The sequence below is a fragment of the Falco biarmicus genome, chromosome 5 (assembly GCF_023638135.1).
Source record: "Falco biarmicus isolate bFalBia1 chromosome 5, bFalBia1.pri, whole genome shotgun sequence".
Taxonomy (NCBI): domain Eukaryota; kingdom Metazoa; phylum Chordata; class Aves; order Falconiformes; family Falconidae; genus Falco; species Falco biarmicus.
In genome coordinates, this window is record NC_079292.1 from 10643879 (window position 1) to 10666683 (window position 22805).

At 40.5% G+C, this 22805-nt stretch overlaps 1 protein-coding gene across 2 annotated transcripts in view; it reads right to left on the reverse strand.

Annotated features, from left to right (window-relative positions):
• The window catches only part of CPED1 (cadherin like and PC-esterase domain containing 1), a 155057-nt gene extending 133228 nt beyond the window's left edge, over positions 1 to 21829 (reverse strand). Inside the window, exons 1-3 of one of the 2 annotated variants that reach the window (XM_056341197.1) lie at positions 21475 to 21829; positions 20531 to 21002; positions 8138 to 8324 (exon numbers count right to left, since the gene is read on the reverse strand). In XM_056341197.1, coding sequence (XP_056197172.1) covers positions 8138 to 8324; positions 20531 to 20779 — 436 coding nt within the window. In that variant the 5' untranslated portion in view covers positions 20780 to 21002; positions 21475 to 21829. Of the gene's footprint in view, positions 1 to 8137; positions 8325 to 20530; positions 21003 to 21108; positions 21424 to 21474 lie in introns of those variants that run through there. The other variant, XM_056341198.1, reaches the window with a different exon arrangement.
• Positions 21830 to 22805: the final 976 nt, after the last annotated feature.

A 22805-nucleotide genomic window follows, 5' to 3' on the forward strand; every position in this document is an offset into this window, starting at 1 on the left:
TTACTAGCATATTATAAAGCTTGTATACTTACACTTTAATCCCTTGTATTTTGTTTAATTTCAGTAGACTCACACATTGTTGCTTTCCTTTGGTCAACGTGTGTGTCTGCCTGGTCACTGGTGTTTTTCGGATACTATTAATATGACATAATTTATTCCAGCAGTGTTTTAATTTTAGCTCACTGTGTAATCAGTGTGTAATATTTTAATTATTGTAAATTCTAAGTCAGTTCAATAAATACCAGTCTCCACTGGACTGTATGTTCTGTTTATATAACTAAAAACAACATTCAAAGAAAGGTAGATTTTGCAACTTTATGACTAAATGCCATATTTTGGTTTTAACTTGACAAAGTTCAATGTCCTTATACCTCTGTTATGAAAAAATGAAGAATTTCCCTTTCTCAAGGAAAACAGTACATCTGAAACAGGGTTTTTAGTACAATTCTACAGAGGGTTTATTTTAGTGATACAAAGAAATAGTTTGTGTGCTCTTCTGCTGGAAAACACAAATATGTTCTGCTTATAATTAGGAAGGAGAATACATACTGTTCAGAAAACTACACGATGCATTTAGATTTTCTAACAATAAAGCACAGCATTGCATTAGAGAGCAGCATTTATGTGGGTATGTCAGAAACTCCTCTGTCTTGTACTGAAATCAATCTCTGAAACACGAGATTAAGCATCAGCTTTCAACTAGTGGCAAATAGCCAGGCTTAATCGCTAAAAGCAAAATTTAAAGATGATCAAGACAGTGTATGTTTCTGATATACATTTTGTTCCTAAAACTATATGAGCTTTCATTTTAATGAAACAGAACAAACAACAAACATTAAGTAAGCTTGTAACTCAGTATGCTCTGAGAATCACATTTCTACCTATTTTGCTTGTTTAGAAAGTTCCTTGCTTAACAACTTACAAAAAGAATGCTTCTCAAATATATGTTTTACTTATCAAAACTTTGCCCAGGACTCATATGACATATATTTTGCATTAGGAAACCAACCAGTTTTATATACTGTCAGCTATATATTTGTACCAACAGTTAACCAAAATGATCTTTAGAAGAGAAGTTACATCTGCTAGATTTGAAGATATACATGTATTTGTATGGTAACCCACAAAATACTTCTGTGGTTAGCCTCACCATTATTATTTTGCACAATATTTTAAATGACTGACTTATGATAGAATGATCTTGTGCTTTTGCTGGCATGCCAGGATATCCAGTCCTGCTTATTTAACCTTACCTCCACAGCCTTGTTTACACGTTTGGAACCTGATTTCAATTTACTTAATTTTCTCAGAGACTTTTGTATTTATAAAAGCTGAGCATCTAGTGACCTCTCTATTCCTGACATTTCCTTTACTCTCCACTATAAAAAAAAAAAAAAAAAAAAGAACAAAAACCCCAGTGTCCCATTTCTGTTCCAAAAAAACTAAACTGCTTCCTTCAGTGGGTTGGTCCTTGTATTTGAAAATGGCAACCAGATGTTTACAGAACACACCAGCAATTTTCCTTGAGGCCTTTAGTCTTTATAATTGTTTGCTAAAGTTAGTTTGGTTTCATGGAAACTTGTCTGAGACTATAACAAACAGCAAGTAGGGTCTCCTAACAGTACTCTGGGCAATCAAAAATAAAAAAAATAAAATAAAAGTAAAGTTAGAACTAATGCTACCTACTCCTGTTAATGTGTTTCAAACTCCATAGAAAACTATTCACTAAGGGAGAAGATTTGGTTCTCTTAGTACTGATTGTTACATGCCACCCCATGAAAACCATCCCTATTTCAGACTGTGTTATTTACTTTCTACCTTCTCTAACTTCAGCTGACTATACTCTAAACACCACTGATTTTGTTCTCCCATTACTTTTCCCCACTTCTCTCAGGAATCTATTCTCATAGGTTTGGGGTTTTTTGATAATATTTTGCATTTCAAGAAGATGCTGTAAACTACATATTCCTTGTTCCTCAGTTTGAGCCCTGAGTCACTTCAATCAGCTGATTCACACCTGAAATTGGTCCATCTGCTTTAGAAATCCCTGTTTTCTTTCTTCAATTTCTTGTCTGCCTCATCCTCTCAAGGCTAGTCATAGACTTCAAGAAGTCTGTGAGTCCATCTTATTACCCCACAAGGGGACACACTACACCCAATATAATCTCTTTACCTAATATTTCAAGTTCCCTGAGACTGTATCCTCCACAGCTCCAGGGGATCTATTTGATTACTTCATTAGCCTTACCCCCAAAACAGCTTTCCTAATATCTAGCACAACTTTTGTGGTGTCATTGTAGCACTTCATGTCCTATTTACTATAGGATTGTTCTTTTTCCTTTGGCAGCGGACTTTTAAAATATTTTATGTTAACAAACACCTCTGTTCTCCTAGTCATACCAATTTTTACATTCACTGAAGAAAGACCATCACTGTGTCCTCCTGTCTCTACCACCTCCTCTCATTCTCACTACTTTCTCTGATTTATTATGTCTTGGAAAATGAAAAGCAAATGTCTGACAGTCATCAGACACAGCCCTGGGGGCCTCCAAAACCCACGGCTGTAGTTTATCCTCTAGACTAATTAGCAGCCCTGAGGTAACTATTACTGGATGCACTTATGAAGTAGTACTTCTGCAGGTTCCTACCTTGCTCCTGGCCAGATGTCAGCAATTAAGCTGATTCTTTTGCTGATTTAGCCTCTGGTCAAAATTATGAATAGTGAGGTGATATAATACACTGAAGGAATAACATCAAGACATACAGCAAGGAGCATGCATTTCATCCTAGGTCTGACTGTGACTCATGATTTTTATCCTAGTTTCTCCATCTCTAACTCTGGTGTGGCAACATTTCTCTGCCTCCTAGTCCTACTGTGAGTAGAAGTGAACAGGCAGACATTTTCTTCCCATGGAAAATGCAGATTTTCTTTAAAAAGCATTTTTTCCAAAGGATGCCAAACAAACCAGAATGAAAAAATTCATGAAGACTAACTTGAAAAATTGCTTTTTAGGAGAATTAAAGCAGAATTTTCTTTTATCTGTCCCCAACTTCTTCTTCAGTCATGTGCCATCCAAAGAGAGACAGAAACCTGCAGCTAGTGTTGCTCCACATCTGCAAACACCCATGCTTGCTCCTGCAGGCTCACGCTTCCTAACATTCCCCAAGCAGCAGCTTTTACAAGGAGTGACCACTGGATACAAGGAAGCAACAGAGTGTTCTACAGAGAGACAAGGAGGGAGGTAGCTAAGGCCATATCTGCAATAACAACACAATTCTCAAATCAGCATTTTACAGCAAAATGAGTTATGTCTGAATATATTAAGATTGCTTTAATGAGGAGTTATTCATTCCTTGCTGCAATATCTAAGTAATGCTGTGAGACGCCACCTTAAATGCCAGACAGATCTCTTGACCTCAGTACATAGAAGGGCCAAGATTCCCTCAGATTTGCTCCCATGGGTCTGTTGTTTTACTCATCCCTTCCTGTTCTTGGAGCAGCTCCACCCAAGCACCACTCCCACATCTGCAAAAAGTCAGATCATCCTCATAGTTGCTGGAACCAGGGCTTAATTTACACAGCCAAGTACTTAGACATAGCATGCTCTTAAAATGGCAGGAAACAGAACAGAATTCAGTGCATATTGATAAAGCCAGAAAAGTGGAAATAACTTCATATCTAATATTCTTTGTAATATATGTAAATTTAAGGTACGTATTGTATATGGTCTCCACTTAACAATCTCAGATGAATGAATAGGACATGAAGCTGGTATTGATTTCAATGGAAATAAATATCAAGACTTACTGACCCAAGAAGTAAATATTGACCAAAGATAAGACAAGTTCAATACTTATCTTATGGAACAATAAATCACAAAAAAACCCCCATCACTCAAAACAAACCAATATAGGTACTCTAACAATCTTTGTAATGGCATGGATAAAGCTTCATCTTCAGTGGATGTCACTCAAACTGCAAACAGAAGCCCCAGTAAAGTTTAAATACTTAACCAAAGTGTTCTAAAAATAGGAAATGAATATGTAAAATCAATATTATGAAAATGGTTTATGATTCTTTTTTTTGAAGCCACTCATTGCAATTGCAAAAAACTTCCATGAAATTACTAAAATGAGCATTCTAAGGCAGCAGGGAGCACATAATGTTACGCTGCACTCAGCTTGCCGGCAGCCTGAATAGATGTGCTTTTTTCCATGGCCAGACTGACTGGTTATCATTAAGGTTAATCAGAATCTTCTCCATTCCAAAAGCTAGTGGTAACAACAGAATTTTGCATGTTATTGCAGAATGAATTATAAACTGACTGGTCAGGTTTATAGCATAAAACTGCACACATTTTTCAGAGCCTGCAGTTTTCTGAGAATTGCATTAACTATTAGTAAAGGTGAAGAACTGAGAAATGAAGGAAATGCCTACTAAGGGAGAGTCACCGTTGACTAATGAGGCAGGCACACTGAGCCAAGGACAGAAAAACTGATGGCTTCAGAAAGAACAATATAGTTTGTTTATTTTAGAAGATGTCATCTGAGGAAAGTATGGAATTCAGGAAAGGTTAAGGCAGAAGACAGTAACGAGGGAATGTTATTTTTGGAGGGCAGAAATGCATTTTAGTGCAACAAATTTCTGAGATAGAACTTTCTTAGTAAAAAAATGTTGGCAAGGCATCACACAGCCATAGGGACCCACGGATCTTTACTGTAGCCCCAGAGATGAGAGGTTTTTGGAATGGAAGGGAAGAAGGCAGAGACTCTGGAAAGTATTTGGTAAGTTCTTCTCTGGTGTTTGCCACTCTGGGAGGACCTAAGCATAGTCTGAAGCCAGGCGGCTCATCCCACTCACCTGACAGAGAAGAACAGCTCTGTGCTGGGCTGAGGGAAAAAAGGCCTGTGGCTTGCATAGCTCGGCACAGTAAACATCCCAGGAAAAAGCCAGGAGGTGTGGGGCTTTCTCACTCCTCCTTCTGATCCTTTTATTATTTTCCATGAGGATGTGATGCCAGTTTCAACACCCCCCAAGGCTGCAGCAAAAGCAGAACTGGAACCAGAGGCTATACCTCTATGAGCAGGGTCTCATATTTTAAGAAAACAGTGAGGAAGGAAGGAACAACACACCAATCACACCTTCTTCTGCCTAGCTGGCAGACAAAAGTAGTGTACAATGGTACAGATGTGTTGGCCAATACAACCTGATAACTTCCTCAGCAGCTGTTATCCAACTTCTTTTGAACTGCTTGCTACATGACAGACTTACCACAGGTATTGGAGATACTGACCATGCTAAACCAATTCTACCCTAACAGGAGTGGCATGCCCAAGGTGGCAATCCCAGCTCTCTTCAAAACCTGACTATCCCATCATCTGCCACAGTACCACTATTTCCATCCTGGCAGCAGATTCAGACATGTTAAACCTTACAGCAACAGTGGCTCATTTAGTGCTGCCACAAAAGCAAGATGCAGAACTCAGAGCAGGCACAGGCATCATCAGTCCATGGGCTTTTCCCTCCATGTGGGTTTAATTGCTAAAGAGTGGTGAAAGCAGAGTTACATTTCATTCAAGCAAAGCTGCTTCAGAATTTACTGACAAAGCTATTTTTCAGTGAAAAATTAGGAGTTTGAATAATTTATGTTTTGCTGCAGAATGCATCTGTATGGCTTTTTCATAGGAAACCCATAAACCACAGTCTCTTTGGCACGGAAAAAAAAAAAAAAAAAAAAAAAAAAAAAAAAAAAGAATAAAGGTATGCTTTTCTTTTTTAGCCAACTACTTTCTGGTTACCAAAACTCAATATGTTTTGGATGGTCTTTAAGAAGTGAAAAATTTCCACTGAAGGAAATGGTTCTCTTGAAGCTTCTGACAGCCATGAACTCAACACAGTGCTGCAGCCCAGGTGTGGAGGATCTCTCTGTAAGTGTGCAGAGCTGTGACATTTGGGTTTCAAACAGGAGTAGAACTGGTCCCAAAATTAATAGCGGGCCAGCACAAAAAAGTTAGGAATGTTTTGTAGTGAATTTTTTTCCATATATGACTTCAGCTAGACTTTTGGCTCTCAGCCTTTCTAAACAAAAAATCCTTTCAAAATTAGAGTGAACTTTGAAAGATACACTAGTAAGACAGATTGCACAAAAATAAAAAGCACTGGATAGAGCTGTTAAATAATACCAAGTAAGAAGGAATTACTCTTTTAATAGATTTTTCACAACACTCATGATCTGTGTTTCTCAGTCCATTATCTATATCTTTTTAATAGAGGCTTCAAGAAGCATATTTTTTAATAATTTATTACTGTCCTATTGGGAAAATATTATGACAAAACATAGCTCAAAATACCCTTCTTCAAAATAAGGAGTACTATCCCATCCAGAACAGTAACCCCCATCATCTACTGGCAAAGAAAAATAACTTTGAGCATACCTTGTTTAGTTCTAAGAAAAGATCATTGGTTTGGTATGCAGACATGTTCTTTTACTTCTTGTTTTTAAAATATAACTTTAAAGCTAGGAACTTACGTAACAGAGGGAACAGTTAAAGGCAGACGTATGTTGCCATGAAATGGAATTAGTAGTATCTTACTCTTTACCTTAAATTGGCAAGCATTTGACTTTTCTACATACTCTAACATCTGCTGGAAGCTGTAGGATGTTCCTGGAAAATACCTAAACCCTTTTCATTTTTTTTTTTCTTTCATTACTGGAAAAATAGTGCAGGAAGTACTGGTGCTAGCCTGCAAAATATAAATACCCACAAGTAAGCTGATTTCTGCAGAGGCAGTGTTCGGAAGGTAAAAACCTGTATTGGAGAACTTCAGGCTGAACTGAGCAAAATCTAGTACAGTCATTTTTTTTTCTAGGTGATAACTGAATTTGGCATACCCACTTCTTTGGCCATTTATAACAACTGTATTTCACAGAGATGGGGTGCACAGCCCCCAGAGATGCCATCTTTTCTCTGCAGCCCATCTGACATTAGTAAAGCTTGCAGATATGCTGTCTTGTCACTCTGAGATGGAAAGTACTCAAGGCAAGGAGTGGCTGAAAGGTGCCTATGAAACCAGGTTAAAATGAAAGAGTGAGGTAAAGATAATTTATATTTCTTGGTACAGCCTGTCAAGAAACCTGCATGTACCTCATTTTCAAGAAAGTTTCTTAAAGAAACTTGAAATTCATGGTGGAATTTTAAGCAGCAGCCTCAAGCATGCTAAGTAATTGTTTTTCAGCTGTGAAACTACTCTGATTGGTTAAAGCACAAAGCAAAACTGAGCTCTCTGCTAACCCCAGGAATGTATTGCAAGCCTGAATGATGCAAGCAGCACTCCCTTCAGCGTCAGAAATCACCAACCACACAATTTTTCTTACTGACAGAATGGTGGGCTGTGTATTTTTTTTCAAAGCCTTCCAGTTCCGAATTGACTTCCAACAGAAGACCAAACTAAGATTACAGTTTCAGTTCATACCTCTAAGGTGTCCAAAAGCACTTAAACATTGTCAGCATATATATAGCTGGTGTCCAAAGCTCTTCTGTTAAGTACAATATAACTAAATAACAAAGCTACAGCCCCTGTACAAGAAATAAGCTTCTTCAGTAGCTTGCTTTAACTGTGGAACAAATTTCAACAGGACCTAAGAACCAACAGTAATTTAACCCAGCTTCTCCTGCAAATGCAAAATGTACTTCTGTATTGTGTTCTTTAACAAGCTTTCAGAGCAAACAAAACACTACCGGAGAAAAAAGTGTACCTTCATGCATACAGCTTTTCTTTAAGAAAGAAAATTACAAAGAACCAAATGTAGCAAGTATTTGCTTTCTTATGAAATGTTCTACCGAAAAACTTTCAGTTATATTGATGAAGTTGGTATGAGAAGTCATCAGGAAAAAAAAAACTGATCTGATTTGGTTGTCAAGACTATGACGAATCACTGCTGCATTTTTTTCACAGAAGGATATATCTAATGGAAGAATCATCTCTTCGTGGAAAATCAGCTGCACAACTGGGAAGGGCTAGAATTTGGCTTCTATCCTTACATCGAGAGTTTATAAGCTCTTCCTCTGTGGAAGAACTTGGATCAATAGCTGATATTTAGTACTTAATGAATTAACTAAGTCAAATTTTTCTTACTGTGATAAGGGCCCTCATGCCTGGGATCTTCCATCAGCCTCCTGTTTTCAAGGACTGTGACTGTATATCCATGTTTTGTCAGGATCCGCTGACAGAGCTGACGGTCGCTTTCACGGTGGGCAGGAGGTGCATATACAACTGCTCTTCTCGTATGGCTTCCAAAGTACTGGAGAATGGAGTCATCAATCTACAGCAAACAATGCAAATACAATGGTTGTAAGATAGGACACTCCTCAGCAGTCTAATACACAGTTGTTATTTTTCACAAAAAGAAACTAGTAACTTACTGTGACAATCCAGGAAAATTTCATGGTATAATTAAGAATTTTCTTTATATCAGGGACTTCTGAGTGCAAATTTCATTTTGTTTGCCTCTCAATTTTTTCTGCCTTCATTTTTGACTGATATTGTAAGGGTTCAAAAGCTCAGGGTAGCAATGGAGGATCTTTAAACCATGGTCTTCCCTTCATCGAAACACCTTTGGCTGAAATCTGGGCTGCTCTGATGAGCTGGTAACAGTACTTGCCAGCTGACTTTGACTGTGGCTTCAGGCTGAGCTGTGGGTGATCTAGCAGAAAGGACTTGATGGGTCCCATGTAAACTGTTCCAAGGAATGTGGGTCCTGTGCATATGGTAGGGGCAGGGGTCAGAGTTCTGCTGTGCAGCATGATTAAAGAAAAAGTAAGAAGAGTACTGAGGTAGAAGCAAGCAGAGGAATACTAAACAGTACTGTAGATTCCTCTGCTCTAGAAAATTAAATGTGACCTTGTCAGTACCTTATTGCCTTACTAGTCCAACACGATCCAGCTCATAGAGAGACTTGTATATAGGAGCAAGTGGAAAGGTGTATGATGTCTCCAGTGAATCCCAAGGAACTTTTGAGTTTTCTACCATTAACTGTCTTCCTATGTACATAGCGAGTAGGGGCAACGGCATCTAGACAAAACCCTACCTCTGTATAATAGGCTGGGATACGAGCTTCTTGCAAGAAAAAATGTCAAAGAGACACCAGAAACACACAGAGATAGTGTGAGCTTGACATTTTCTGAAAAGAGCAAATTACTGGGAAACTGTCATTGGGTCTTCGGAAAAGGGGGATATCTTATGTCTTACATAAGTGTGGTGGGCTGACCCTGGCTGGATGCAGGTGCCCACCAAAATCACTCTGTCACTCCCTCCGCAGCTGCACAGGGGACAGAAGATACTGGGAAAGGCTCCTGGGCTCAGATAAGGGCAGGGAGAGATCACTCACCAGTTACTGTTCATGGGCAAAACAGACTCGACTTGGGGAAAATTAACTCAATTAATTACCAATCAAATCAGAGTAGGAAGTAAAAACTAAAACTTAAAATACCTTCCCTGCATCCCTCCCTTCTTCCCAGGCTCAGCTTCACTCCCAGTTTCTCTGCCTCCATCCCCTGAGTGATGCAGGGGGACAGGGAACAAGGGCTGTGGACAGTTCCTCACACATTGTCTCTGCTGCTCCCTCCTCTGTAGGGAGGGGAGGACTCCTCAGATTCTTTCCCTGCTCCAGCGTGGGGTCCCTCCCATGGGAGACAGTCCTCCATGAACTTCTCCAATGTGGGCCCTTCCCACAGGCTGCAGTTCTTCATGAACTGCTCCAGCACGGGTCCCTTCCACAGCGTGCAGTCCTTCAGGAACAGGCAGATCCAGCGTGGGCTTCCCACAGGGTCACAGCCTCCTTTGGGCATCCACCTGCTCCAGCATGAGGTCCTCCACAGGCTGCAGGTGGATATCTGCTCCACCATTAACTTCCATGGGCTGCAGGGGAACCTCTTCTCTGGTGCCTGGAGCACCTCCTGCCCCTTCTCCTTCACTGACATTGGTGTCTGCAGAGTTCTTCCTCTTACATGTTCTCACTCTTCTCTCTGAATGCAGTTTGTGCAGGTTTTGGGTTTTGGGGTTTTTTATTATTATTTTTAGATATGTTATTCCAGAGGTGCTATCACCATCACTGATGGGCTCAGCCTTGGCCAGCAGTGGGTTTGTCTTGGAGCTGGCTGGCATTGGCTCCATCAGACATAGGTCAAGCTTTTAGCAGCTTCCCACAGAAGCCACCCCTATAGCTCCCTGTTAACAAAACTTTTCCACAGAAACCTGATAAAATAAGGCATAAAACCAGGATGCTCCATGTCAGACTATATGGAATAGTCTAGCTGTTCTTTTGCAATAAGAACACCCTTAACAGACAAGATTTTCTTTTGGTGAAAAGTATTTGTCTTTAGCATTGAAACATATGTGCCTGTAAGGGATTAAATTCAGGACATAAAATCAGTTCTTGGCAAGTTCATGAATTTCAGCCTAGCAGTGGTTAACAGTAAAAACTAAGTTATTCCATAAATTCTAATTTTAGTAAGATTATCATTGGAGATAGGAAGTGCTACACAAACAAGGCACCACCATTTCGTGCATAGTAGACCACACTGAAAAGAGATAGATGTGTTGATATAAACAAATGTCATTCAAGATGTGTCCAGTTGTTTATAGGCCTGGGATCTAGTGATAAATTCCCTCTTCTCAGCAGTCTGTTCCCCAACTGCAGGATGCAGTTGTAGATTATGTTTGGCTGAAGCATAAGCTTCTCTGCAGCAGTGAGGAGCACAAATTATTTCAGAGCCCTGAGCCTCTAATGCCACATTTGCTTACGCTCTCAGAGCAGATATCCTTCATGGAAAGGGTTAGCATCATCAATGTGGAGACCCTGAAAAATACCTTAATATAATGCTGTCAGTCTTCCGTATATATTTGCTAAATGTTCAACCCAAAACCACTTTAGACCCTAGGACATTCAAGTAAAGGTTGATCACATGCTGGCTGGAAGAAGCGCAAATAGCACAGGGTGAAGTCACAGGAACCGTGTTAGGTAACCTGCCAGGTGTCCTTCCCGGTGTCCCAGTGTTTTTAAAACACATTAATCAGGCAGAAAGCACAGTGTCAGAGTGTCTCTGATCGCTCTTCCCCAACACGGGACCCACCATTTTTTCCCTTTCTGCTTTCGCCCCTCCTTTGTCTCCTCTTATCTTTGCTCTTTCCTGCTCTCCTGCAGCGCCAGCAGCTGCTGGCAGCCCTTCCTCTCCATTTCCCTCCCTCCCTCCCTGTTCCTAAAGCCAGCCCTTGCCACAGCCCCCTTCCTGTTCTCCCTCTCCCTCCTCTTCCAAGCAGTCCAGCCAGATGCTTCCCACTTTCACTTGCATCAGGAAAGAAACTTGGAAGATAGATAGAGATCTCTCTCCCTTTGTTTTGTGAGGAAATCCAATTTTCCATCCCACATGTGCTGCAAGGCCCAGTGTCATGGGGTGAACTGAGGACATGTAAGGAACACAGAGGGGCTGCAGCCCAGGACACACTCCTGTTTGGTTTTAGATGGTGATTATGGCTTGTCCCTCTCCCATTCCTCCCAGCGAGGCTGAGGGCACTTGCTGCCTGCTGTGAGGGTCCTGCCCCAGACCTGGCAGCACTTTGTGCACGCCCTTCCTCACTAGCAGTTACCACACTTTCATCGTGCTACCAAAATACACCTTCACGAAAGCAAAGCCTCCTGCAGTGTCACTCCTTAAGTGTTTTGCTTCAAACAAACCTTGAAAGCTTCTGTCTCAAATGCCCAGCAGTGACTTTATTTCCCGCTGTGGGCAGTACTCCAAGGACAGCTCTCCCAGGGCTCACCCCGGCCTGGCCGCCGCCTCACAGCCCACGCCTGGCGCAACTGGCCTCGGCGGCCCTGGGTGCCAGCTGGGCCTGAGGGCCGAGCTGTGCCCCCCGACGCTCCTTCTGCCTGGCTGGGAATGCACGGGGGGACAGGAACCACCTGGCCTTGCGGTGTCCCAAGGACCCCAAGCACCCCACGGGGTCAGCCTGTGCCAGCCTGTCTGCAACAGGATTTCCCAGGGGGAAAGAAGCTCTCCCTCCCGCCTCCACGTGAACACTGATGCAGATGGCATCTTCCCCAGTTCCCCAGGAATTAGCAGAAATGTTTACAATGCTTTAGTTTGGCAATGGCAAATATTCAAGAGTACACTGATAATAGCACAACAAACAAAAAGAAACAGGAAGTTCAAGTGGTGGCAGTAACCTAGGTCACTTCCACAAAGTTAAACAGCCCTGGGAGATTCCACGGGGCCCTTGCAGCAGCTGTCTCCCACTGGGTGACTTGCACAGGCTTGCGATGGCCCTCACACACAGAGCACACCACCAGCTGCTCCAGAGGCCTTTCCTTGGGACACACAGCCCAGAGACACCCAAAAATCCTTCAGGCTGCCAGTGTCCGAGGCCTCCTGGCACAGGCCTGGCTAGGGACACAATCACCTGATCCCACCACCCAGGCGCTAGACGTGAGGCGATTTTAGCCACAGCTTATCCCAAAAAGCCACGATGGGAACTCTGGGACACGGAGACAATTCAGAGTCCTAAATTTAACAGCTTGACCTGATGTCTAATCTGGTACTATTAAATAATATGAAGTAGCTCAAAACCTTTTACGGTGCTTGCTTGAGATCCATGTGTTCTGTTGCCAGATTTATTTCTTCTGCCCTTTCCTTTCAGAGCTATTTGCAGTACAGGTTACAAGATGCAATGTGTCCTCTCTGTTTTCTTGCCAAGCCAGTGCACTGGAGGGTGGATTTGGTTTTTTTTGTTTGTTTTAAACTACACATTAACTACACAGAATTTTTAAAAATTCTGGCCAACTGCAAACTTGCAGCAAGTGATTCCATAATTTTTTCCAAAGCTCTATATAAAATGCCTTACATCACTGGCCATGCTGATCTAGTTACTACTGGATGTTTTTCAGAATTTCCAATATTATAGCAATAGCAGCCATGTTTATACACTTGAAGAGTCTGCTGGCTTTAATAAAATGTTTCTCAATCATAAAAATGCAGTCTGAGCAGAGAGCCGGTATAAAAGAAGCAGAGTGCAATAGCTGAAAATAAGCTGTTCACATATTTTGATGTTTTATGGTTCTGATTGTGTTTTTGCATTCCTATAACTTTAATGTACAGCAGTCTTAGATTAAAAAAAAAAAAAAGGATCCATAAGACTTTGACTCTGTGAATAATTGTTAAATGGTCAAATGTTTTCACGTCCCAACTATTTTTTTAGCTCTTCCCCAGTCTGAAGTTTCAGGCTGTTTGTTAGCAGGTCAGTTTATTAGAGATTCAATACACCTTACGTGAAAGGGATTAGTAAAGAACATCTGTGGCCCATGTCTTACCTAGAGATTAGTGTGACTGTTTCCACAGAAATTAATGAGGCTTTACAGCAGAGCTGAGATTTCCCATAAGATTTAGGATGAGGCCTATGTCAGCTTTGACATGGTATACCTGCTCTTACAGCTTGCAAACAATTGCGCTTAGCTGAGTCACTGACCTTACTTTAGAGCAACAGGCAGTTACACTAATGATCCACAGCCTTAACAACTGGTCTAAACAAACGACAATGGGCTGAAAACTGAATAAAACTGCATAAAAATGATTTTTTTTAAGTTTTGTTTTCCATTTATAAAATAATATGCAAAACAAAAACAAATCAAGACTCACAAAATTACGGATTTTTTAAAAAAAATATCAAATCAAATGTATATTCCTCTGGGGTTTTAACAAACAAGATAAGCAACCCAGTTTATATATGAAAGCTCGAGAATTACGTAACCATCCTTGTCCAACTGAAAATAGATATCTATTATCTGCGTTGCAATTCTTAGTTCTGTCGGTCTACAAGTTCCACATAGCTGTGAAGTTCTCTGTTACAGAGAAAATGTGTTGACATTTTCCTAATTTTCTAATCAGTTATCTAATTCTAGGTTATGAATGCCTAAGATATAACTGATTGTATTAGTCTCTGAAACTTTCCTCTGATGTATGGAATTTCTGGGTTGTTTCAAAAATCCAAAACTTGGTCAGTAACTGAATTTTATAATATATAATTACTGTTGTTGTTTTGGCCAAGAAAATAGCAAAGATATTTCAAGCTGAGGAGAGAAAAACAGTTCTTTGGCATTTTTTCAGATTCCAAGAAGATTGCATAATTCCATAAATATTGATGCATTGTCTCTGCCTGGCAAGGAAGCAAATATACAGTTTGAACTGTTGCCATAGAATTTCATTGACCATCACTTCAACTGCAGAAATAAAATTCTTCTTTCTAACATAATGGCCCGACTCATGTCTGCCTAAGCTCCTCTCAGGAAAGAACTCAAAACCTGTGAATAATCTTTTCAGCTACCCGGTTCTGGTGGTGTTAGTCCCTTCGTTGCTTCATTGTTACTCTTTTATAGCAAGTTAGCCAAGACTGTTAGCGTCTTGCCCAATAGCTTCAGTAACTTGACTGCAGCTTACTTCAACCCCACTGCTTTCTGTAGGTACTGGGCTGCGGCAAAAGAGATATATGAACCTCTGTGCAAACCGAAAGGCCTTTGTATGAAAGGAGAGTGCAACAGAAATACCATGAAAGAGCACCAGCCTTATACAAACAACACTGGCACTACTAGCAGTATTCACAGGCACTGAACTGCCTAGACTCCCATTTAGCCTGCAAAGAAAGTGTCGATCTACCTTTGCTGCTGGATACCACCTTGCACAATAACATTACAAAAAATCCTTGAGTGGGACTCCTAGAAACTACCACACTAATGTTAAACAGCATTCATACGAAAAGGGAAAATAAAAATATAGCATGTGGTTCTAATGTCCCAAGTCATTCATTTACAGGACTGTGCAGGCCTTTATTAATTCCAAATGTGACTTTTAAATTCTTTTTCATGTTTGCATAAAAGTTCATAGAAATAGTAAGTTGTTCATACTACAGTTATATTTGAAGTACACATAGCTCCTGTATCAAGAAGTAACAGAGAAGTTAATTTCCTGTTTCACTTTCTGGAGTATATTTAAATGTGTTGGCTTTATGTTTATTTGCTAATCAGAAAAGACTGCGTTGTAGACTGAAATGGTTGGAATGTAATTCTGCATCCAATTGTTTGCTGAATAAGTACAGAACAAGCAACTAGATTATTGGCACTACTTTGATGGCTGGTTTCTGATGACTTCATAAATGCAAGAGCAAAACTGGAGTTATTTGCATAGTCATCACCAGCACTCTGAGCTGGAAGTACAGACCTGTTTTATCAAAATGCCTTTGCTTTATGTTTGCATGTAGTTCACAGTACCAACTGCCTTGTCTCGAGAACAGACGATAAGCCAATCCTAGCATCTTATCAAAACAGCTACTTTTGAGGAAAGGGTTCCAATGAAGTGCATGAGTTACATTCTGCCTCCATTTCCCATTTGCTGCTGATGCACCCTTCTCGAATTCCTTTCCTGCGAAGTCTCCACCCAGCCCCCTTTTCCTGGTTGCTACCACAGTAGCCTTGCCCTTTATCACCAAAATATCTCTAGCTATCTGTGCAGTAAAAATAGCTATTTCCTCACTGCCTTTTGCATTTTACATTGAAAAGGAGAAAAAAATTGTCCCGCTTTCATAGGGTGCAACGTGAATGTGGTATCATTCCAAGGAAACCAGTTGCTGATACCATACCATCTGTCGATTGCTTTCTATTGACAGAGGTTTCATACTAGCAAACTTCTTTGTTCTTTTGTGAGAAGAGTGCTCATCGCCCTACTGTATTCTATAAAATAAATATCCTTTGAAGATTAAATTTACTTTTAAATGTATCAAACCTTCTTATGCATAATGTAATCTTTTTTTAATCCAGAGCTCTCACCACACTCCATTTCTGCATAATAGCAAAAATCACCCCTTCTCATTCTATCACCTAGCTTAATTTCTCCCTTTTCACATATTTGCATTTCAAAAGTTCCCACTAGCTTTGTCTTCTTTTCTCTCCATTTCCATTCCCATATCCCTTTCTCTTCCCCTGCACAAATCCAGCCCTCTCTGTACACAATCTCTTCTGTACCTTCTGAGGATACCATACTTTGTAGCCATAGTTCCCCCACTCTACTTTGCACATCTGCCTCTTTTCCCTGTGCCTTCTTCCATGATACTCCTCTCCTGCCCACTTCATTCCCTGCTTATTCTGCCTGAAAGAAGTACATTCCATCCAAAAAAATCAACAACACCCCACCCCCCCACCCCCCCCCAGTATATGCCTACAGAGGGTGAGGTTAATCAGATTTGTTTTAAATGTCTGCATTAAGTCATGATGAATTTTGTGTTATTTCCATTGACTATGAAGTCCAGCTTTCTGGCTCTGACGAGATACAGTGGAGCACTCAAGTAAAGAGAGAATGATTCCACTCTGGATGTCCAGAGTCCTAAAGTTCTAGTTACAATTTCTCAGCTTTTCAGTAATTTTACTCCCAATTTTCAAATATAGGTACCTGGGCCTGTAACCTGTGCAAGATGTTCAACTGGACCTTCCTCCAGATTTTAGGATTAAAACATGGTATTTCTCTTAATTTTTTTTTCTTCCCTTCCCCCCCCCCCCTTTTTTCTTTTTCTATATGGTATCACAGGTATGGCCACATCAAGGTCTCATTATCTTGCATCTTTCATACTGTCCACTCCCAGTAAATTATATCCTATCCTAATTGTTAGAATGAAATCATAAAAATAAACTTTTCTCATTCTTCCTGTTTGCTCACCTCATTATACCTCCTTTTGGAGATACAACTTTTATACCAAAGATAAGTGACAGATTGAGGACCCTGGGATTTAAGACAGCTTTTTTCACCATAACTGTTATACTTCATTTATTAAGATGCCAGCCTCACCCACTCGTTAAATTCTCATATAATCAGCTGCACATCTTGTTGATTTTCTTTTCCCAGCTGGCCTTAAGTGGACAGGAGATGTGAAGCATGGCTTTTGTGATTATACAGGAAATAGTCTCCTTCAAGACCCATTTTAACATTTAAAAACCTAAAATTTTTTATACATTGGCCATCGTTAGAGAGCTAGTATGCTGAAACAGTGCCTACCACATGAACAATACTGTATCACTGCTTCTTCCCAACAGCAGAGGTACTATGGCTACCTGAGCAAAATGCACTGCTGCGCAGACACACCTAAGCTGGCTCTGGCAAAACTAATTCAGAGAGCGGAAACAAAGCGTAACCAGCTAATTAGCTCTTCTCAAAACTGGCTGAGAAGCAGGGATAGATTATTTCAGATGAGTGTAACAGTTCTACATCTGGCTGGTACCAAAGTATTTCTGTCACAAAACCATGCCAAAAAACATACATAGAGGGCTTGTACGGGCTTTTTTTGTGATACCTATTCCAGTTTTGATGCTACAGTACCAACTCCTTACTATACATATTTGCAAATATTTCATTATGCAGGAGGTAACCATGCTTGGCTAAACCTGAAGACAGCCTGCTGCTGGATGTGATATCACCCTCTAATGCCTTTAATGTTGGAGATTCAGAAATAAGCCTTCTATTTTTCATGCTACGGATACTAACATTTAATTTTATATTAGAAAACGTTGACCTTTGTTCATGTGAAAATAAGTCTATAGGACCAGCTCTCCAAAAGCTTCTAAAACTCCTCTAACGTGTGATACCTGAGAGAGAAGTACTACGAGCTCTGTCAAGTTTTCCAGGCTATGAATGAAATCTGCAATTTTGCAATTTAAAAAAAAGACAGTTTGTACTATGTGCCTGACAGTAATGGCTCTGTCCCAGGGAAACCTGCATGTAGTTAAAGACATATTTACAGACTGAACTGGCAACTTCCAGCCCCATGCTTTTACTGCATTTGTCTGGAACTTTCCCTTTCAAAATGAGACAAATCTTGCAATCAAAGATGCAGTGGCAAAGCTGCACTTTTCCTCAGATCTCTCCCTGGGCTTCTCCCAATGGCTCATAAAAGGTGCCAGCTTTTTTTAGGCACATTGTGTTATGCATACTCTAAACGAAGAAATTATCAGACTTTGCAAGGGGATTTTGCTTACGCAATAACAATCAGAACCAAATTCTCACTGCAGGCTCAACACAATACTGATTGTTTCTCTGAAGGAAGCAAGAATTAAACTGCCCCTACCCAGTCAGAAGAGGTTCTGCATTGTGACAGATACTACGGCTTTAAACCCAGGAACACTGGGTGTTATCTAAAGAATATTATCACCAGCAGGGTCTACTTTTCCTTAAAATTTATTCATGAACTTTGATTTCATAAGTCATGTTGCAGTGTTTGCTTTAAGTCACTAAGTGCACAATAGATGCTTTTTAATAAATTTGCTTGCTGGACTATTTATAAAATAAGAATACATGTATGACTAGTTAATTAAAATGTTAATAATTTGGACTATATTTTGAAGTATTTTTCTATATTCATATATGAAGATTTAAATCAGAGCTTTAATGAAAACTTGTTTCCAAACTAGCTACTGTGGGTGGGCATATGACTATAAAATAAAACAGTGGAAAGTTTCAGCCATGGCATCTGTCTTAGGTGTTACTGGGTACCCAATAAAATCAAGCAAGATAACATCCAGCTATCTGAACAAGCAGTGGGTGAAAACACACAGTCCAAGAACACACTTTCAAAGCAAAGCGGTAGAGATTTTTGGAGAAGTTTGTCTTTACTGTCCCCTGAAATTATTTTTCAGCCCACACAACCAGCAGAGTATTCTCTGGAAACAGAGAGCAACTTAAAAGTAACATCCCAACATGTGCAAGACATTTTGTTCATCATGCTTTAGAGGAAACTTTCAAGACAAATAGTGAGCCAGCTATGGGTGGTCTTCAGAAGTTGAAGAGGAATGTGTTGGAGTAGCACAGCCCTGGAAAACATACCTATAAGGGTTAACATATGCATTTACATCTGTACTATAGGTTCAGCATGTGTGTGTGACAGTCACATCCAGCCACGTATGGTGGAGGGTAGTAAGTACAGCATATTGTAAAAACAGAAGCTTCCTTCTCATTTCAAACACCCAGCACACCAAGTTCAATGTCAATCTGCATTTCTCTCAAGAAAATTGGGAAAGAAATTACAGATATTTTCAGCCTAACAGCATACTAGCGAAACTTTGCCATTATTTCACCAGTTCTTACAGACTTTAAGTAGCCCAAGGTAAGATACGAGATGTTCTTTGCCATTACAATAGCAATGAGTAAAAAGGAATGGGCTGTAAGTGTTGAAAGCTGTAACACAATGCAACCTGCATCTGTCAGCTATGCTTATTTTCCTTTAAATTGTAATTACGCAGGTCACATTGTGGAACAAATCCAAATCTGGGTACCTAGTGTACTAAAAGGTCATTAAAATATAAAATTATGACGCATGTGGCATGGAGTAGATTTCTGTAACTGATAAGATAAATCTCTCTGACTTTCACAAGAAAAAAACCCATTTTTTAAGACTTAAGGTTAAAGAGTTCATGCTGAAGTTATTTCACATACCTGTTTTTGATTGTTGCAGAAGATGCACTTTACAACTGCTCTCCTAAAATCAATATTGCTGACCTTTCAGACTGTGAACCCTGTCTAATCAAAGCAGCAGCCTTCTAAATTTATTTTTTAAATTTAAACTGCTTTATGTGGATGCTGTCCATAATCCCTGAAGTCACAGATTAATGTTTATTGTTGTTTATATACAGTTGTATATAAAATGTCAGCATAATGACGATTACATAGTGCAATGTCTGCTGCATTATTAGCAGCCTTCTATAGAACTGAAGAAAACCTGAAACATTTGTGCTAGTGCTGATCACATTTCAGAGCAAAAATAACTACCTCATTCCGGACCATTTAATAAACCACATTTTCCAACTAACGGTGTCTACGTTTGTTAGGTTTTAACACCCAGACTAGGAAACTTACACAAAATAAACATGAGGTCAGGTAACCTAAGGACAAAGTAAAAACTGTGGGACAAAGATTCCAAAGTAAATAGTGTGATTTGAAAATGTGAAAAGTGTTGGGGTTTTTTTTAAAGTAAATGCAGTCAAATTCAGCTTCTCGGCAGAATCCCAGCAAAATTCAAAACTGACCAGCAGATAACTAACACAGGGCAGCTGCAGTCCTGGTGCTAAATTAACAGCCTCAGTCACTTCCATGAAACCCCACTGGCTCCTGATTTATGTGCCTGTACTGTAAAGCCTCTGAACTGATTCCTAAAGCCAAAATAAAATATGGTCTGTGCAACAAACTGAAATCTCCCTGGAGTCACAAAGCAATGCCATGTTACAGTCAGATTTCAGGATTCCTGCGTTAATAACACCACACTGAGGAGCTGGTAACGGAGATGTGCTTGCACATATGCCACTGTCATTAGATCATCCATTTGTTTGTATACAGATCTCAGACTTCCAAGCTTCAGCTAATTTTAGCTGGACTCAGATGATCCTGCCAGACTCGCTACCCCTTGCTTTGCTAATTATTGCTCAGCACTCTGCTCCAGCTGACTTACCTTTTTCACTGTCTGTGAATTAATGCCAGGGAGGAAGCAGTGAGTGTTGCTTGGGGAGACCTTGTATCTTCCTTGCTGTGTTTTAGTCAGTTTGTTGGGTGCAACCCCATTAACCACTGCCGAAAGGATGCTGCTGGTCATGAGAGGAGTCAGGGTCTGGCAGAACAGACAGATGGCCACCACTAAGGCCAGAAGGAAGGGACGAGGGCGACAAAGCCTGCGGCACCTGGGGACTTGCCCACAAACCATGGCCTCTTTGCCGTCCTCACTTCGCCCTTCGCCACATTGCAGGTGCAGTCCAAGGAGCCACGTCTTGCCAGGCTAAAACAGTCAAAGGCACGCTCTACCCAAAATTAGAGAGACTTTTCCCCATTTCTGCTGCTGAACACTTTCCTGGTGCCTGGCAAGAAGTCACGAGTTCCAGAGGAGCAAAGATTTGGGAAGTAACCTCCCATGGGGTTACAGGAACAACCTGTGAAAAAACAAGAAGTGAGAAATGGCAACCAGCAGCATGCCATGGGGCGTTCTGCAAGGAGCCGTGGCGAGCTCTTCCACACCATGCTCTCAGGAGAACAGACCTGCCAGCAGACAGGTGAGGAGCAGAAATCTTCACTCCTTTTTCAGAAGGAACTACTCAGTCGCAAAACAGCATTCAAGAAAGCAAGAGGTTAAAGTTTAACACGTCCTGTCCACAGCTGAAAAGAATAAGAGAGTGTACCAACTTTGTGAACAATCATTTGCTATTTTTTTCTCTCTTGCATTCTCAATTCCCACTTTGTTTTTACAGTTTCCTTCATTCCAGTCCTTTTAAATTGCCTCCTTCCTGTCAGCATGCACAGCTTTCTCTCTGAAAGTGATCATTTATCTGAAAACTGACAGACTATGAAGATTTTCATTTGCATTTGTTTTGTCCAGATTGCAAGTTCAAAGTTAGGTTTACTTACTCGGTTCTTATCCTGTTAGAAGTTTTCCATTCTCCTCTAATGGGCTGCTGATTAAAACCACTTGGAACAACCCTGGCTCATGATCCCAGCTCGTCTCGCACACTCAGAAGGCAGGCACACGCACATACACACGCCATCTGAAGCCAGTTGGACCACAGATTTCATATAAATAAAGGCTGGACTGCTCAGAGGGTGGGGCTAAACTAGCTCTGCTCTGAGCAGGCACGGCGTTTGGAGACAGCCTGAGGTCTGGATGGGGAACAAGAGTTGTCCTTGCTCACACCGCATGCCTTGAAGCCACCATCACTGCAATTTTTAGAAAACTGCTGTTACAGCAATCAGTCTAATTGAAACAATATTAATAACTTCCAGGCAGTAGAAATCTGAGCAGCACCTGCAATATTTTAATCCAGATTAACAAAAATGTTGTAAAAGGAAGCAGATTTTCTTGGACATCAGCGTCACTGACAAAGCAGTTGTCAGTAATTTTCCGTAGTAGATATCTCATAGCAGTGTATAAATAAAACTTCCTACTGATGTCAAAAAGGGAAAGAAAGGAGGGCGGACAAAAATACTCCAATGAAAGCACTTAGCATCTAAGCCACAGAAGGTCTTAGTTACTACTTCCCCCTGCTGACACAGGACAGGGACGAGACAGATGGGAACAGTTGACAAACTCTGTTACCTTTATAGACTAAAACTTCTCCTATAATCAAGTTCTTTTAGCTAAAGATATCTGTATACAAAGTCATCTATTTCATTCATCCTCAATCCTCTGTGACTTTTCAAAAAGAGTTCTTCCTACACTGCCTCATATATAGGAAATGAGTGTTGTTATAACTTTGAGGCAATCTGCACAATTCAACAGCAGCATTAGCAAGTTAGAGGCCTATATACAACAATGAAGAACAGAGTATGTATTTGTCTGAACTGTTGGTGTTTAGTCAGCTTTCAAATCTTTTTTTTTTTTCCCCCGAAACTAAACCCTTCAATTTGCACACAGAAAAATTCCATAGAAGTGATTCAATACCTCTTGCAAAACCTCAGCTGTCACATGCACTGCATCTTAATTTTCTGTTCTGGGGCTGTAGTTGTCTAAATTCAATTCCTAATTTATCCCATGCAGGAAAGGAGTACCACACTTGCCTGTACCCCACCATGATAGATGTTTGCCGTCCACACAAACTCGCATCTCCACTCTCTGGAGACATGTTGCTCATGCTCCCTCATTCCCAGTACACCAGTTCATATCCTCAGGCATCGCTCCCGTCAGCCCGTACTGCAAAGCTTCTCGCAAGCCAACAACTAGCTAGTGGAAACTGGAAACCCAT